This window comes from Henckelia pumila, chromosome 4 (assembly GCF_033568475.1).
Source record: "Henckelia pumila isolate YLH828 chromosome 4, ASM3356847v2, whole genome shotgun sequence".
NCBI lineage: Eukaryota > Viridiplantae > Streptophyta > Magnoliopsida > Lamiales > Gesneriaceae > Henckelia > Henckelia pumila.
The window spans coordinates 572989-590933 of NC_133123.1; the positions used below are offsets into that span (position 1 = coordinate 572989).

General features: G+C 36.9%; 3 protein-coding genes across 8 annotated transcripts; 1 reads left to right on the forward strand and 2 right to left on the reverse strand.

Annotated features, from left to right (window-relative positions):
• Window positions 1–108: 108 nt before the first annotated feature.
• LOC140866039 (nucleobase-ascorbate transporter 2) lies at window positions 109–11929 on the reverse strand. Of its 4 annotated transcripts, none has more exons than XM_073270902.1 (14): window positions 10350–10485; window positions 10153–10250; window positions 9766–9942; window positions 9290–9390; window positions 9098–9173; window positions 8915–8974; window positions 8590–8774; window positions 8370–8466; window positions 8213–8299; window positions 8056–8114; window positions 7886–7977; window positions 897–974; window positions 650–810; window positions 109–517 (listed from the first exon to the last, which is right to left on the reverse strand). In XM_073270902.1, the coding sequence occupies exons 1-14, from the start codon at window positions 10438–10440 to the stop codon at window positions 509–511; spliced, it is 1371 nt and encodes a 456-aa protein (XP_073127003.1). In that variant the 5' UTR covers window positions 10441–10485; the 3' UTR covers window positions 109–508. The 4 variants fall into 4 exon arrangements, with proteins under 4 accessions (XP_073127003.1, XP_073127001.1, XP_073127000.1 ...); XM_073270900.1 differs by lacking the exons at window positions 109–517; window positions 650–810; window positions 897–974 and adding exons at window positions 7031–7394; window positions 7483–7643; window positions 7723–7800; window positions 11911–11929 and having other exon boundaries at window positions 8370–8774; window positions 10350–10572; XM_073270899.1 differs by lacking the exons at window positions 109–517; window positions 650–810; window positions 897–974 and adding exons at window positions 7031–7394; window positions 7483–7643; window positions 7723–7800; window positions 11708–11840 and having other exon boundaries at window positions 8370–8774; window positions 10350–10572.
• On the forward strand, window positions 2693–7714 carry LOC140866037 (uncharacterized). Of its 2 annotated transcripts, XM_073270897.1 has the most exons (5): window positions 2693–3773; window positions 3977–4192; window positions 4285–6270; window positions 6352–6719; window positions 7506–7714. In XM_073270897.1, the coding sequence occupies exons 1-5, from the start codon at window positions 2720–2722 to the stop codon at window positions 7524–7526; spliced, it is 3645 nt and encodes a 1214-aa protein (XP_073126998.1). In that variant the 5' UTR covers window positions 2693–2719; the 3' UTR covers window positions 7527–7714. The 2 variants fall into 2 exon arrangements, with proteins under 2 accessions (XP_073126998.1, XP_073126997.1); XM_073270896.1 differs by lacking the exon at window positions 7506–7714 and having other exon boundaries at window positions 6352–6905.
• On the reverse strand, window positions 11884–17765 carry LOC140866040 (uncharacterized). Of its 2 annotated transcripts, none has more exons than XM_073270904.1 (8): window positions 17094–17765; window positions 16948–17008; window positions 16030–16280; window positions 14338–14542; window positions 13609–13740; window positions 13393–13493; window positions 13194–13312; window positions 11884–12021 (listed from the first exon to the last, which is right to left on the reverse strand). In XM_073270904.1, the coding sequence occupies exons 1-8, from the start codon at window positions 17520–17522 to the stop codon at window positions 12018–12020; spliced, it is 1302 nt and encodes a 433-aa protein (XP_073127005.1). In that variant the 5' UTR covers window positions 17523–17765; the 3' UTR covers window positions 11884–12017. The 2 variants fall into 2 exon arrangements, with proteins under 2 accessions (XP_073127005.1, XP_073127004.1); XM_073270903.1 differs by lacking the exon at window positions 11884–12021 and adding an exon at window positions 12145–12968 and having other exon boundaries at window positions 17094–17763.
• Window positions 17766–17945: the final 180 nt, after the last annotated feature.

The following is a 17945-nucleotide window of genomic DNA, read 5'->3' on the forward strand; positions in this document are numbered from 1 at the left end:
CATAAATTATGTTCATTTTATCCAAAGATCTGATTTTAGTGAGACTGCGAAAGAACTTCTACATAAACATTGAAATATTATAGCCCCTATCACTGCCGACTTAAGTTCTATTTCTTCATTCACAGAGGGAATGCCAGAAGAGGCTGAGATTTCCTGCAAACTTGGGAAATTTTTTTTATTGGATTAAAAAATTGAATAACCCAAGGTAGATCCACTCAAATAAATTAAAAAATAATGACAGAGGACAGAGGAGGCTAATCTGTCACAATCTACACACGAGTCGAAACATGTGGACTCACAATCCTGGTAACATTTCTCTTTCAGATTCTACCAGGATATGTTGTTAATTCATGATGGAGGGAAAACCGGTTCAGATTAAATGGAAGGGTGTAAAACTCTTCGTTTCGACTGTCTCCTTTGAATGTCCTGAACTTCACCCACCAGGGCATCCCTCGGTCCTTAGCACTATCCTTATAGTTTAATGTGTTGTCCAAGAATACAGCCACGATTACAGCAACTGTAGGGGAGGACAAGAAAATCGTGTTAAGGAAATCATTGAACTGCAGAAGAACATGCAAAATACGAATAAATGGGAGTTAGAAGCATGTGATAACAAAACAGAATAATAATATATATTGTGTCAACTCACCCATCCAGCATTGGTATGTGCAGGACCATGAAGAGCAGCAGTAGTGTATTCCCTGTAGTATTCTGGGATAGACAAACCGAGGAAGAGGGATACACCAATGATGAAGAGGTTTCTCATTGAATTCATGTTTGTGAATTGCAAAAACGACAATCCCACCGAAGCTGAAATAGTGATAAGGAATCATAAACAAGGGGTATGATGCGAAACAAAGTTTTTTGTTTCAAGCAAAGAAACCTGGATTACTGACCTACTGTACCGTATATAACACAACATATTGCTGCAAACACTGAGAAAGGTATTGATGCAAACAATGCACCGAATTTCCCTGCACATAATTTTTTTTAAAAAAATCATGAAAAAAAAACACCGACTGTGATTTTCGAATTCTTGGCAGTATGTTTTGTTACCCAATGATAGAGAAGAATATCATGAAGCCAGCTGAAATTTGGACTACTCTACGACTGCCAACACCGGGTGCTTCCAAGAAGTCTAATATTTTCCCTGTTTCCATAGAAATAATTACTGAATTCTTGTTAAAACAAGAGAAGACAAAGCAGTGAATAAAGCCTAAACCACTTACACAGAAACTGTGGATCCAGTACCAGTTCCAAACAACCCATCAAACAGGATTCCAATGCCCTGTATATTTATGACACACATAGTTTCTGATGGAGTCATGTGTATAACAAAGTTTTACAACTAAAATCCATTAATCCCAAGTATCAGAATTTCATATCTAAAAGCACACTTTTCAGAGAGACTTGAAAATTATAGTTCAAAATAGATTATTTCATATCTATGAATGCAGCCACAACTAACAGCAATGAGAGAATATTTATATATGATAAAAATTTGTCTGTCTTAATAAAATTATTAAATGTCATTATTTTAGGAGAAATAACGATGGCACAACTTGTAAAACTTTGATTGCTCCCCACCTACTCCTGGTTAAACTACAGCATCCAAACATGGACAACCAACGCAAGTAAGATTCAGGATCACCTCAGAAAGCGAAGAGAATAGCAATCCTAAAGGTTCAAACCAACTCTTTGAAGAAATTTGTAAAAAAAAAAATATATATATATATATATATATCTTCAGCAGCCCAAAGCAAAATCAGCGCTTTGTGAGAAATCATTGAATTTTGATATCAAAATAAGGATCAAGGAATTATACGGGTGAAATGCAATACCTTCATGATCTCGATATGCTCTGTCTTTCTTTTCTACTGCGATCCCCTCTTGATCATCATTGTTCCTGTTGCTCACAAGTCACAGATTGCATAGCATTTTTTCGTTCTCTTTCGCTTTGCCATGGAAATTATCTCCTCTTCCAAAAAAGAAAAACATAAGGATTAATCATTAGTTATCATCAGATCAAAAATCTAGCACCCCCACCAATCAATTTGAAAAGCAAAACGATTGGGGGAATAAGAAAACAGAAAACCTGCTCAAAGTACTTTGAACTTTGAAGTTCGACATTTAACATCACAAAACTTGGGCCTCCATTAAGAATTTGACCCAGGCCCTCATCATGAAAAGGCCCGCAATTTCAATTGAGGTACATTTTCACCTTTTAAGCCTATGGATATGGAAGATAGACTTTGAAGCTCAACACTGAACATCACATGATTTGGGCCTTCCAGCGTTTCGGGCCTCGGAGCCCACTAATATATATAAAAGTTTAATTTCACGATTGACATTTCTTATACAAAATATTATTTTATTATATAATATTTTTTAAAAAATTATGATGATGGTATTATTTGTTACATACAATTTTAAAATTGTATTAACATAAATTTGGGTGTGTTATTTATTAAACTTTAAAAAAATATTGATTACACTCCAGTCCACTATATCTTTTATTTTATTTTATTTTATTTTATTTTTTTAATGAAGTCTCAAATGTGTATATCTGCTTTTAAGTCTTCACCATTGACTTGACTCGCTCGTTGACGAGAGATGTCGTGAGAAGACTTCCACCAAGAAACGCCCTGCTCTGCATCACACATATTTATTTTTTGTTCATGCGCCATGTAAACATTCATCATACCAACATCTCTAAATTATGGCGACAAGTTTCCACTTTATTCATCTCGCTGCAGTGTACTTACTGGTTAACTCGGCCACTGCTGCAGGGACCAACATCACTACTGATCAATCAGCTCTTCTTGCCTTGAAAACTCGCGACCCTTATGGCATCCTGAAGGAGAACTGGACCGTCTCATCTTCAGTTTGTGACTGGATTGGAGTTACTTGTGGCGCTCGCCATCAAAGAATAACTGCACTGAATGTTTCAAGTTTGGGTCTTACGGGAACCATCCCTCCAGAATTCGGAAACCTCTCGTTTCTTGTTTCCTTAGACATGCGAAGCAACTATCTCAGAGGGATTCTGCCCAGTGATTTGTCTCGTCTTCGAAGATTGAGATTCATCCGATTGGGTTACAACAATTTCACCGGGGAAGTTCCATTCTTTTTCGGTTTCTTGCCTCGACTTCAGTACCTGTCTCTCAGAAACAACAGCTTCACTGGTTTGAGCTTATTCCTTGGCTCATTTAATTCTAATAATGAAACAAAGCTCGACACATTGGACATGGCATTTAATTTTATTCAAGGTGAACTTCCTGAATCCATAAGCAATCTTCGTCAACTCAAGGCTTTGAGCATAGAAGGTAACCATCTTTCGGGTTACATCCCATCTTCACTCGTGAACTTGTCGAGTTTAGAGACTTTGATTCTGTCTCAAAATTCAATTCAAGGGATCATACCAGAAGGCATAGGAAATCTGCATAATCTGAATTGGTTGAATCTGGAAAATAACAACCTTACGGGTTCTATACCACTCAGCATCTTCAATATCTCAACACTAGCACTTATATCCTTCTCACAAAATAGCTTGTCTGGTTTTCTTCCAAATGACATGTGCCTTCAACTTCCATCACTTCAAGGACTTTACCTATCTTTCAATGATATTCATGGCCAAATTCCATCCACTATTTCTGCGTGTTCTCAGCTTCAAACCCTGTCATTGTCCAATAATAACTTTAATGGAACCATACCACCCGAAATCGTGAATCTAGAGATGTTGGATGTATTGTATCTTGGCTTCAACAAGTTCACAGGTACGACCTTACATTATATTTTTGCAATCAATGCATATGTCATTGTAGTGCTGTGTTTCAAATTTCAAATAAATGTGTTGCCAAACTATATATTCATGTAAAAGCCTAATTCCATTAGTCCAAGATCCTATACTCATTAGTTGCAAATCATGTCGGACATGATGTAAAAATTGTTTTATCAACTTCACATTCGAATTTTTCAGGCCCAATTCCATCCGAGATAGGTAAACTTGGTAATCTCCAGTTCTTTGCCGTGGAAAACAACCTTCTTAGTGGCTCCATTCCGTCCAGCCTATTCAACATCACTTCGTTATTGCGTTTGTCACTGGCGCAAAATAATCTCGAGGGAAGTTTAACAGAAGAATTTGGGAATCTCACCACGCTTATGGAACTTTATCTTGGCAAGAACCACTTCACCGGTACAAAAATTGTAAATGTATATATTTTCCTTTTTTTCCCTAGAAATTTCTTCCCTCTTTCTTGACTTCTACAGCTTGTTTTGTATTTACAGGTGTGATACCTCAAAGGTTTAGTGAACTCAAGGAATTAGCCGCTCTGGACTTGGGAACTAATGGATTAAGCGGTTCCATACCTTCAGATATATTCAACATTTCCACTTTGGTATTGATTTCACTGACTGGAAACTACCTTTCAGGAAAACTCCCATCAAATATTGGTTATCTTCTTCCAAATCTTGTAGAGCTTTACCTTGGTAACAACAGCTTTGATGGAGTTCTCCCGAATTCTATCTCAAACTGCTCTGAGCTGACAAGATTAGACCTTTCTGTCAACAAATTCACCGGCCCAATCCCAAATTCTCTCGGGAATCTGAGATCCCTACAAGTCCTGAACTTGGAAACGAACAACTTTACAAGTGAATCTACATCTCCTGAATTGAGCTTTCTCCACTCCTTGACGAATTGCAGGCACTTAACTGAATTGGCTATCAGTTACAATCCACTAAATGCCATTCTTCCTTCTTCTGTGGGAAATCTATCTTCTTCCCTGCACACTGTTTATGCTTCTTATTGCAAAATTACGGGCCAGATTCCGAATGAAATCGGTAACTTGAGTGGATTGCAAGCATTGTATCTTTATGGAAATGAGTTGACTGGATTTATTCCAGAAACACTCGATGGTTTATGGAACCTTCAGCGATTATCTCTGGGTAACAATCAAATACGAGGATACATTCCAAGTGGCCTATGCAAATTAAAGAATATGGGAGCATTGTACTTGAACCAAAATGTACTTACAGGCTCAATTCCAGGATGCTTGGGAAATGCATCTTATTTAAGGGACATAGACCTCAGTTACAATAACTTGACTTGGGATATACCTGCTAGCATATGGGAGTTGCAAGATCTTCTCACACTTGACATTTCCTCAAATTCCTTCACTGGTTCTATCTCTCCTCGAATAGGAAATCTGAAAGTGGCCACGGCAATTAATGTGTCAATGAACCAACTGTCAGATGTTATTCCCGCCACACTCGGAGATTTGCGAAGCTTGATAGATCTTTCTCTGGCTCATAATAGATTTCGAGGATCCATTCCTGACACGATGGGTAACATGTCGAGTTTGGTTTCCCTAGACCTTTCCTACAATAACATCTCTGGTGCAATTCCAAAGTCTTTAGAAGCACTAAAGCTTCTTGTGTACTTGAATGTTTCTTTCAATCAGTTATCAGGAGAGATTCCTACTGATGGTCCTTTTCATAACTTTACAAGTGAATCTTTTATGTTCAACAGTGGATTATGTGGTCCACCGAGATATAATGTGTCACCCTGTCGAGAATCAAAACCAAAAAAGGTACTTCGAGTAGTATTCATTCTTCTAGGAATTGTGGTATTAGTGTCAGCCGTCATCTCCACCTTGATACTGATTAAATACCGAAGAAAATCCAGGCCTCCAAATGTATCAGATATATCTTCTACGGAAAGACCACCAAGAATTTCCTACCAAGATCTTTTACAGGCAACAAATGGATATAGTGACGACAATTTTCTGGGTAAGGGAAGTTTTGGTTCTGTTTATAAAGGTGTTCTGAGAGACGGGACGATATTGGCCATAAAGGTATTTAACATGGAATTAGAAGGTGCTTTGAAGACCTTTGATGTTGAATGTGAAGTACTTCGCAATCTTCGCCATAGAAATCTCACGAAGGTAATCAGCAGTTGCTCCAACCAGGATTTCAGGGCCTTAGTGCTCGAATACATGCCCAATGGGAGTCTGGAAAAGTGGCTGCATTCTGATGGATATTTCTTGAATATAACTCAAAGATTGAACATAATGATCGACGTGGCTAGTGCGTTGGAATATCTTCACCACGGTTACTCCACACCGGTGGTTCACTGTGACTTGAAGCCTAGCAATGTTCTCATAGATGAAAACATGGTCGCCCATGTGAGTGATTTTGGTATTGCTAAATTTTTGGGCGGAGATGAGAGCATGACACACACCAGGACCTTAGCAACACTGGGTTACATGGCTCCAGGCAATACTCAACCTTTACTTGTTCTTTCTCACTTTCCGCTCATCATTTTGCTAATGATTTGTTCGAATTTGTAATTTTCAGAGTATGGATCGGAAGGTTCGGTTTCCACAAGATGTGATGTGTATAGTTACGGCGTCCTGCTGTTGGAAACTTTCACAAGAAAACGGCCTAGCGATGAGATGTTTGATGGAGACCTTAACCTCAAGAAGTGGGTAAAGAATTCACAGTCTAATGCACTAAGCCAAGTTATTGATGCCGATTTAACAAGACCAATGGAAGAAAATTTGAACAAGAAATTGAGATGTGTTACTGATGTCCTGGAATTAGCCTTGAATTGTGTGGCAGAATCGCCTGGCGAACGGATGAACATGAAAGATGTCATCGCAGAACTAAAGAAAATGCAAACTTCAGTTTACGTCGGTTTAACTGGGACTTCCTCACACATTCCGGTAAGAATCAGTGAAACATATCGTTGAGGCTTAAAAACATATCTTCCTCTTTGCGTTTTTTGTGTGTGTTTGTAGAGCTGCTATTGAAAGCAGCTCGAACATGAGACTGTGAATACCACTGGTCTGTAACATAAAACTTTATATGTAACAAATGTTCCTCTCTTTCAATTTTAATTAATGAGCAAAGTTCCGTGCAACTCCTTTTTTCTTGATTCACTGTTGGAACCATTAGAAAGCTGAAATTTTCTGCAAAACTCGAAGTTTTGTGAAACATTTTTATTGGATTAAAATTGAATAACCCAAGATATGTCAACTCAAATAAATTAAAAAATAATGACAGAGGAGACTAATCTGTCACAATCTAATTATGAGTCGAAACATGTGGACTCACTCACAATATCCTTCTCAGCACACACCCTGATAACATTCCTCTATCAGATTCTACCAGGATATGTTGTTAATTCATGATGGAGGGAAAAACCGGTTCAGATTAAATGGAAGGGTGTAAAACTCTTCGTTTCGACTGTCTCCTTTGAATGTCCTGAACTTCACCCACCAGGGCATCCCTCGGTCCTTAGCACTATCCTTATAGTCTAGTGTGTTGTCCAAGAATACAGCCACGATTAAGGCAACGGTAGGGGAGGACAAGAAAATCGTGTTAAGAAAATCATTGAACTGCAGAAGAACATGCAAAATACGAATAAATGGGAGTTAGAAGCAAGTGATAACAAAACAGAATAATAATATATTTGTGTCAACTCACCCATCCAGCATTGGTATGTGCAGGACCATGAAGAGCAGCAGTAGTGTATTCCCTGAAGTATTCTGGGATAGACAAACCGAGGAAGAGGGATACACCAGTGATGAAGAGGTTTCTCATTGAATTCATGTTTGTGAATTGCAAAAACGACAATCCCACCGAAGCTGAAATAGTGATAAGGAATCATAAACAAGGGCAATGATGCGAAACAAGGTTTCAAGCAAAGAAATCTGGATTACTGACCTACTGTACCGAACATAACACAATATATTGCTGCAAACACTGAGAAAGGTATTGAGGCAAACAATGCCCCGAATTTCCCTGCATATAATTTTTTTTTAAAAAATCATGAAAAAAAAAACAACAAAAGTGTGATTTTCGAATTCCTGGCAGTATGTTTTGTTACCCATGATTGAGAAGAATATCATGAAGCCAGCTGAAATTTGGATTACTCTACGACTGCCAACACGGGTGCTTCCAAGAAGTCCAATATTTTCCCTGTTTCCATAGAAATAATTACTGATTACTTGTTAAAACAAGAGAAGACAAAGCAGTGAATAAACCTAAGCCACTTACACAGAAACAGTGGATCCAGTACCAGTTCCAAACAACCCATCAAACAGGATTCCAATGCCCTGTATATTTAAAGTCTTAAATTTGTTTCGAGAGATATTTGCTTCAACAAACACTTCATAATTGTGGCACCAAGTAAAAGGCAAAAAATAAAACAGACCTGCCAACCAATTCCACGACTAAGAACATGAGCGGGAGGCGGTGTTGCACTTGCCAAACGAGCTGCTGCCTTGTAAGCTCCAGTTGACTGCAGAAAAAGGAAACTAAATCAATCACTCTAATGGAATTAAAAAATATTAGAGATGTAGAAGTTACACCTCAATCAAGGAGACCAGTACAGCAGACATCATTCCAAATGAATGACCAGCATCAAAGGTAGGTGCACCCCACTGCAGTGGATACGAGATTTTAATCCTATTCGAAAAATTAATAGGTCGTGAGTAAATAGTAATGCTCCCAGGAAATCTAATTTCATGGACAGGACAAGCAAATGAAAATAGGTTGATTCTACAGCAGAACGAGTTGACAGATGTTAACCATGGGGCAGAAGAAATGAGGTTTGCTTTATCGGTTCGGCAATTTATCTGAGTTAATTCTGGTCGATGCTTGTATGCTCCACTGGCTGTCAGCAGGTGTGCATAAGCCCATATGACGGTGACGGAGATCAGAAGAGCAAATCGCTCCAGTACAGGGTATTGTTTTGCTCGAAAATTCTTCATGTACTGAGAGATATAATGAAAGAATACATTAGCCTATAATTCTAAGTGATTTATCCATTTGTAGTTGCACAAATTCGAACTTTCAGAAAAAACGTTGAACGCAAATTTAACTTTCAGATACATGTAAGATTAGTAAATGACACCTGAGAGAAGGCAACAAATAAGATGAACATTGGAATGCCAATTTCCACGCATCGTCCAGCCTGAGAGTATTGCATCAGAACAACATATAATTAAAGGAAGGCACAATTTCTGCATACATCAACCTTGTCAATGCAAAGAAATGGCCATTTGATTCAGTATTTGAAATTGAAATTTCAACATACCACTGGGAAGCCTCTATCAAGCAGACCGAAGCCCACAAGAGAAATCACCGGAACCATTCCAAGCGGACTAAAAAACCTGGAATAAATGCCTTTCATATACTTAATTTGCAGATGAAATCATGCTCTCTGTTGATATAACGTCTGCATTAAGATAAAGTACAATGCTTTATCTGAGTAGAAGCTATATCATACCTGGAGCATATAGCCCACAGCTGACTATAGCCCAAAATAATCTGTACACTTGATGCTACTATCAATGCTCCTTGAATGGCTCGCATGGTATTGAGAAATCTCTACACGTGGAAAACAATCGATCACCGGTATTTTTTAGAGATGACTAGTTAGAAAGTCTACCAAAGAGGAAATTAAATTTGCATAAAGACACTTTGTTTCATTTAAAACTTAAAGATTGAACTTTTACACTTGAACAAGGGATATGGTAATAGATGATAAGTGCTTAGAAGGATTCTTTAACCCATCCCAAATAACGTTAAAGAATAAAGAGAAAACCAAGAGGCTAGATTGTAGATTGTTCTTTTCGATAGAAACTAAAGGAATATCATAAAGACCCATTAAGTTACATCTTTGCATGGAAAAAAAATAGCTCTAAAAAAATTACGACCAACAACAATCCGGTTGGAACTGAGATTTCAAGAAACGCAGCATACCATATGAGGGTCTGGGATTCTTTGTAAGGATGGGTCGTGAATGATTGAAATTATGGGAACCATGAATGCCCATGAGCCGCCAATAACAGCAGGTAGCCTGGTTCCAAATAATGTTTGCAGCAGTGTATTTATTCCTCCAACAAATAGCAAAGTTTGAAATACCCTTACTTTATCACCCTGGTTAAAAAATTTCAAATTGAGTTAAATCATAAATGTCGAATATCCATTCCGGAAACAAATACATACATTCGCCACTGAGAAAATGCATAAAGCATGCAATCTCTTACAAAAAGTGGCTAGCTATTCACATTTTCTTGTCGAATATCTAAGAACCAACTTAAAACAACAAAGATAAACCTTAAGGTCAAAGTTAAGAGAGTCACTTACGTCAGTTCCACCCATCAAAGGAACAAGAAAGGAAGGAATCATCACCGCGGTACCTAATGCCAAGATATAGTGCTGAAATCCCATCGATATTGCCTCGACTATATTTTACACACACAAAAGTCAAGTTTAAAATAATTAAAAAGGGAAATGAAAGGAAATAATCCATGATCTAACTCAAGATCAAAACTTGAATATACCCCAAGAAGGATTAGAATCTATGCAATACTCTAAGCCTTGGAGTTGGTCCATTGGAGGATGACTTATTTCCTCTGGTTTTGGAGCATCCATTGCTAAACACAACTTACACCACCCTGCTTTTCGCTCTCAATTAAGTTTCCAAATGGGACGTTCCAAAAACGCATTAAAAGCAAGAACAAATGTGAGAAAATATGTATTTCTTCAAAGCAATGGAGTGTCAATCTGCTAATTAACAAATATGCAATTAGATTGGATGGGTAAAAAGCAAAAAGGATATCCAAGACAAGAAAAAGGAAAACCGGGAAAAAAGGTAAAGCGGTGGAAGTGATGGAGAGAAACTAAGTCAATGTGATTAGACACAGTGACTGTATATATATATATGTATATATAAATGTATATGCAGTTAGAAAGATTTGTTTGGAGAGAAAAGAAAGCAGCTGATTGAGCTGAAAGCCACTCTAAACTCCTGCTTAGTGTTCTTTGCTTCTTTTTTGCTTTATTTGATTGTGAATGTTCCGTTAACTTTTCTAAATTCCGAGATTGCCCCTGTAGGCACTGCCAAACCAGATGTTACCGTTAGTTCCTGCCTTTCTGTACTGTACTTGTTCGTTTTTCTATTTTTACAGTTCAAATTGCTCAATGATATTTTACACCTGCAAAGATGTGATTTTATTATTATTTTATGTTTGTTTTTTGGGTTATTCCTCAAAAGCAGAAAAAAGGAAAAGGTGAGAAAAGAGGTATCATTTTCATTCAAAAAGGATGTTGATTGGCGAGTTAATAATTAATCCCAATAATTTAAAATAATCGACATAAAAGGTATGTGTACATTAAATTTGTTTTTGACTATCGTAGATCTATAAAAATACACTTTACTCTAATAATTTAAATGATATCCTTAGTTGTAGTAAAGTGGAGTAATGGTGATGTGAGAGAAAAAGAATATTTAAATAGGATCTACAAAATTTTATAAACCAGGGCCTTTATTTATGCGTAATAGCTTCACCACGCTCAACGAGACATCATAAATTTTTGCGAGGGAAGACAATTGATACACTAAACTAACCTATCTGAATCTATTGATAATTTCATTACATCTAGTCAAATAAGTGCATGGTGTATGAACGTATCTAATGTTATGCATAAATTCTTATGTTATATATGTAATAGATATACTGAAAATGATACTTCAACCCTACAGATATGTATAATTATTGGAAAAAGAGAAATTTGTTTATCCCTAGATGAACTTGATTATCACATCCTTCATTCCTATCTCGAAATGAACATTCAAAAAGCACAAGTACAAATTTCGAAGAGGGTTGGGAGGAAATGGAACTATTGAAATGTAGATAACCTGTAATCTCCCAAAAACTTTTTACCGAAAGACGGTCTTATTTTCCTTGAAACAAATTATTGTAATGGAAATGCGTGTATTATGTATGTTGCCATTGTTGGCTATTCAAGTGTATAGCATGAGTAGGAAAATCTTACAACGTCTCTCTTTACAGTGAATTAATGGGCAACTAGCTTTCATATCAGAGCCTCTTCTTTACTCACCTGTACTAGTTTTTATTCAAAATTTATGCCAATTTCACCTACCCTCCTCCGCTGGTGAAACGTAAATTCATTGCGACTCGAAACAAATATTCCATCAACCACCGATTTCATCTGAGAATGAAGTCGCATTGATTAGTTTCTGACTTGTGAGGACTGCGTATTTAATTAACCATCATCAACAGAACATAGAAGATTCCCAAGGGGCGGGTGGGTGACGTACAATTATGACAAATGTAGATCGAAAATTTAAAAAATTCACATGTACACACACATATCGTAATTTCGTATACACCAATGTTTTCTCCCTTGGAATACATTTCAAGCAATACCAAATCAGCCATCCTTAAAGTAGCATAAACTCTCATTCGGTAGACGAAATCATGGGCATCGATATAAAGGACGGAAATTAAGACTAGCGGAGCACCTTAAAATATACAAATGCGTGGAAACGTGATCATTAAAGACAAACAGGGAAAAGACAAGAGGACATACTATCGACTTTTATAAGACTTCGGGATGAGGGTTAGGTTAGTGGGAGCAATGATGCCCATGATCTAAATTTCCAAATCTTTTTTCTTACCAGATAAGAAATTAACAAAAAAGACCCACGTACAAGAACATACACATTACACAACGTAGTAATATCCTTGTTAATCAAGTAAATCGTAGGTAAACTCTTCATCCGAAAAAAATTTCGGTAGAATGTTTACCCGCACCAAAAAATAGCAGCTACGGATCATAGATTCATGGTAAAAATTAAAAAAAAGGAAACAGTAGCAGCTGAAATCTCCCAAGATTCAAGTTGGGCTTTATCACCATAAATTAGAGAGATCTCCTCAAAAAAATTATTAAGCTAAACACTGATCACGGACATAGACCCTGTAATTTGAATTTTTAATAACCCAAACTATCAGGCGCATTGAACACTCAACGTGCACAAAACCGGCTATCTTAATATGAATGAAAAAGGTGTGTAACAAAAGAGTGGACACTATGATCTTTTCTCCAATTTTCTTTCACTGGATCGCCTATTTTCTGCTTCCTTTCTCCTCTGTTGCCTGCCACGATAGATAATAGACTAATTTATCAATTCAAAAAACCTAGTATTAGTTTGGAAGCTAAAAACCAATTATTGAGACTCGCATTATCTGGAATGCATATGCACCTACATGAATGTTTCTTTAGATCCCCAAGTCCAGTCCATCATAAGACAAGATTATTAATCCTCATGGATAAATGGAAAAAGATATGAAGTCATAGGAAATTCACATATTAAAACTTACGCAAAAGCAGTGTATCCACTACCAGCTTTGGTGGCAGAAATAAGGGCGGCATGAGCACCAATAGCAGACAGAGTTTCCTGACCTCCAGACTGATTAAAATTCTTTTGATCAACATCCACCTAAAACCAAAATCATTGAGAAAAATAATCATGAAATAACCCATACATCTGCTTAACAGATGATAAGAAGATGAGTGAACCTTGTCCCACTTCGACTTTTTGTTATGTCTTCCATCTCGAGTTGCAACATCTACAGCAACTGGTGTTATATTAGACACACCACCAGCAACCGCGGTCAATCCTGAAGTGCGTAAAACCAACAAATAAGAAGGTATCAATCTTGATAAATTTTCAAAAAAAAACAAACCATTGTATGGAGATATGATGATGGTACAAGCTGACAAGAACTTAAGTACCTGGAATTGGTGTGTTAATCTTTGGAGTAGGAGCAACATTTATTTGCTGTGCTCCTCCAGAGACAAAGTCAACCCTTTGAGTTTTCTTCTTTTCTTGTTCCCTCCTTTCCACCTCCCGCCTAATATCAGCTTCTATTTGCAGAAGACAAATGCGAAAAATGAAGAATACTATGCTAAGAGTTAGGGTAAAAGAAATCCACGACTCAAAACAAGACAGCAATCAATCATACAACTCAGGAACACGATAAGAGGATGCTACACATGATAAGAGTCCCGAGGGTGTTGAAGAAAATTTATGTCCAGTTCGAAGACCAAAGATAGAAAACATAAACCTGACTTCGAAGTCCCGCAATAAAACATCAGGGTGAACACTTTAGAAAGTTCTTCATACACAGCTTGGGCATGTCAAATATATTTCAAAAGACAATAAAGCGCCAATAGGCAGAAAGAAGGGAATGATATAAGGGAATGTATTCAGAGCTCAATAACAATTTCAGAGGATCTTCTTAATCAACAAGACAAAGGTTCATTTTAAAAAATTTCAATCTATAAAGTTGACAATGGAATAGATACTTCATGAAAAATATGACAAATTTTTAGAATGGACATACACCAACCAAATCAAACCAAATCACTGAAACAGTTAGATTTAATAAAATTAGAATATAAATGGGAATATAGATCACTAGACGGCAATCAAAATCTAAATAAATTACAAACGGATCTAACCTATTTCATCATAGAAGTCACTTTTGTCATATCCATGAGGGTCAAAAACATCTTTACAGAAGCAAGATCCTATCTGATCAATATTTTGGTAAGTCACAGCATGCAACAAGAAGTCAGGGTTTCGATATTCCTTCTTATTCCGCACCTCTGCATTGAAACTTCTTCCAGTTGTCTTCTTCAGTGCAAGAAACTTGATAAACTTCTCCTGAAACAACAGAGTAGAAAGGTTGAAGAATGTATTGACAAATACAATAGCACGAGTGCAACAAAATCATAGCTAGATGAAACCAATAATACAACTGAAACATAACAAATCTATTGCTTCTGCATAGTTAGACTGACAAAATATGCTATAGTTTCATCTTTCTATCATGAATATTCCATTACGTGTCCAACAGGAAGGCTTTCAAATCATAGTTATTAATGGCACAAGGAGCAGCAAGGGGAAAGGTGGATGGCGAGGGACATGCCTTAATAGCCTTATCATCAAATAAGGGGCACTAAGCATGCCTTTTTATAGTTTATATGTACGAAGGTAATTTCACTTTAACATTACATAGCAAAAAAAAAATTATATTTTTCTAAAACTATTAGATAGCTGTGTAAATTAAAATAAAATTGGTAAATATTTGCAGTATCAATAGAAAAAACTTCCATCAACCGAATCACAAATCCCTCTTCATCTTTAGCGGCAGGAGAAAGCAGGAGGATTTGAGTATTTTGGAACTGGAGATTTAATAATTCAAGTATGAAGGCTGATTGTTATGATTTCGAATAATGTATAAAGAACTCACAACCTGAGTTAGGAAGGAAAAGATCCTCAAATAAAGACTAAAGAGTGCTGCACAGAATGGACGTTGGAAATTAATCTCTTTCATGCAGCAGGAAATGGGATGATTTTGCACTGGGCCACAGTAACTATTTGACGCACCTTTCCAAAGAGTGGCTGGGCATGCCTTTTGGAAGGGCAGCATCAAGGATATGGGCAATGCCTGGCTGTGGCCATCACCTGCGCGAGCTAAGAGCCTAAGACGCAAGCCTTTAAAACTATGTTTTAACTTTAAACCTTGCATCTGTGAAGCAGCTGAAAATGAAATGGAAGAGATCAACACCCAAGCACAAAGTGCTACTTGGAAAGAGCCATTGTAGTAACAAATTTTACAGAAATAGGCTGCGCACAAGGGAAAGCTGGAGTACAATAACTTACATGGAATAGAGGTTCTACTTTAGACAAGGTTTTATACACATATACCAGTACCACTAGAAGTTTCGAATATACGAAGTGATTGATCTTGAAATGATTTTAACTTTGATTTCATCGGCACCAAATTCATAGAACCCATAAGATAAACATGAAAAACCAAGTTTGAGCTAGATCGAACTTGCAATGCCAGTAAGACCTAGTAAACATCCATGATTTGGGGCAGATCAAAGGTTAATCGTTACCCTATACAAGTCAATTAAATTTATAAATTACACCACAAGAAAACAGCCAGTTGTAAAATTGCAGTTCTCCGAAAGGAACCGGTGATAGAGGACAGTCTTTTCTGAATTTTAGCTAGTGCGTCCAACAGATAGGATCACATAATAGTAAATGAAAAGTTACATAAATATACCCTGCAAGTTAGATTCTACATAAGCTAGACAAAAGATGTTATATCATAATCCTTTCACTAAAAAGCAGGGACTTACTTGCAATTCCTCTGAGCACTTCTTCTTTGAAGGTGGGGGAAGAAACTTGTCCAATGGATCCATATCCCTCTCCTCTTCAGTAGAAACCATAACAGCAACTTCAGTCTCTGTAGATTCCGATGCATTAATTGCACAATTCATGCTATCTGATTCAGGTTGATCATTTGCATCCAAAAATTGAGGTGTCATGGCTTGAGTATTGGGTGTTGTGAGCCGAGCATTTATCGGAGATCTGCTATCCCAAAACTCACCTAAATTAACAGCAATTAAAAACTTAGAAAACTCCAGCCCAAAATAACTTCCAATCCATTTTCAAGCTTAATGTTATACAGAATCCAATGTAATAACTCATAACAAAGGTCGCATAACATAAAGTATTAGAAATGGAAATACAGTTGTTAAATGCCCAATTCTACATCGTATTAAGGGATTGTTTGTAATCACTAAAAAACATTGATTGTTAGCTTTTGACTTAAAAAATTCATTTTTATGTGTTTTTTAAACCTAGATTATGTGTTAGGTTATACTTACCTTAATTGAAATCCAAAAGCTAGTCATGTGATGATTATGATTATTCAAAAGTAATTATAATAAAAAAATCATTGTTAAAATCATTCTAATCACTTATTTATCACATACTACCAAACTTTGATTTTTAGATTTTCACATTTGTTTCCAAACACTACCAACTTTTGATTTTTCTTAACTTTTTTATAATCTATAAATTAATCGCTTCTACAAAAGCACAATCTATTGCAAACACTCCCTAAAAATCTCTATCTTTGATTATTTAATGTTACTGAAAATTGGTGCCATAGGCAGTTCTAACAATCATAAAACTAACACTCAGTCCTGTAAATGATTAAATTCAATAGATGAGGCAAAAGAGAAAAATGATAAGCAAGATGTACTACACACCGTCACCAGATTGGAGCTGCTCCCCATACATCACTCGACCAGTCGCCACTATTTCTCCATCCTATAATCACCAATCGTTCAATCCAAAACGAAAAAAAAATAAAATAAATCCAACATCCTTCAGTATGTTAACACAACATATATACCTCAGCTTCAGGAGACATTGCCCCCTCCTCGTGCCCATAATCCACAATCGTCAGCCGATTCTTTTGGATATGAACCGATTTCAAATCCCAACCAACCGTGGGTTGCGGCAGCTGAGGCGACACGCGAGAGAACAGTGGAGAGGCAGTTACCGAGGAAGTACCATAATTAAAGAGCTTATTAGGAGAAATAGCATTCGGACCTCGCTCGTCCTGTTTCTGCGACCTATTTTCACTTCCAAAGGCACCAAGATCAAAGGCACTAAGATCATCTTCATCTTTCACCATAACGACATCCGACGCTATGGAAGAGATGATTTCTTCTTGAAGATTATCATCATCCTGTTCTTCGGCGCCTTCCATTTCATCGTCTTCGTCTCCATACATGGACAACAACGCTATGCCCTCAGAGGCTTTCTTCTTCGATGCCATTCTCACCAAATCAAAATCCTATTCTAGGGTGTTTTTCCCTAATATCTGATATTCTTACTTCGAATTCTTCTACCTCGGATCACCAAATCAAAACCCTATTCTAGGGTTTTGTCCCTAATATCTCCTATCTTACTTTGAATTCTTTTACCTCGGATCCGAATCGTAAATAGAACCGAAAGATTTCAGAGTACACTGAATGACAAGGGAAACAGGGATATGGATTTTGCAATTAAATCTTTAAGACTGAGATCTTTGTTTCATGAAATAGGTGGATCCATCTCTGTAAAATTAATAAATTAAATATCGTCTCTAATTGGGCTTTGCAAAATAAATTGGGCTACATATTATAAATTGGGCCGCATACTCCCAACTCAAAACAATGGTCTATCGAAATTAATTTGTTAGGCTCTGAGAAAATTCTTC

Coding starts and splice junctions, on each gene's coding strand:
- LOC140866037 (XM_073270896.1), top strand. CDS start 2,720: ATGGCGACAAGTTTCCACTTTATTCATCTCGCTGCAGTGTACTTACTG. Junction 4,193..4,284: donor TGGCAAGAACCACTTCACCG/GTACAAAAATTG, acceptor TTGTATTTACAG/GTGTGATACCTCAAAGGTTT. Junction 6,271..6,351: donor ACTGGGTTACATGGCTCCAG/GCAATACTCAAC, acceptor TGTAATTTTCAG/AGTATGGATCGGAAGGTTCG.
- LOC140866039 (XM_073270900.1), bottom strand. CDS start 10,440: ATGGATGCTCCAAAACCAGAGGAAATAAGTCATCCTCCAATGGACCAA. Junction 8,115..8,212: donor GTCGTGGAATTGGTTGGCAG/GTCTGTTTTATT, acceptor TTAAATATACAG/GGCATTGGAATCCTGTTTGA. Junction 7,644..7,722: donor TGTTATGTTCGGTACAGTAG/GTCAGTAATCCA, acceptor TCACTATTTCAG/CTTCGGTGGGATTGTCGTTT.
- LOC140866040 (XM_073270903.1), bottom strand. CDS start 17,522: ATGGCATCGAAGAAGAAAGCCTCTGAGGGCATAGCGTTGTTGTCCATG. Junction 17,009..17,093: donor CAATGTCTCCTGAAGCTGAG/GTATATATGTTG, acceptor TGGTGATTATAG/GATGGAGAAATAGTGGCGAC. Junction 12,969..13,193: donor AGTGGATACACTGCTTTTGC/GTAAGTTTTAAT, acceptor CTATCGTGGCAG/GCAACAGAGGAGAAAGGAAG.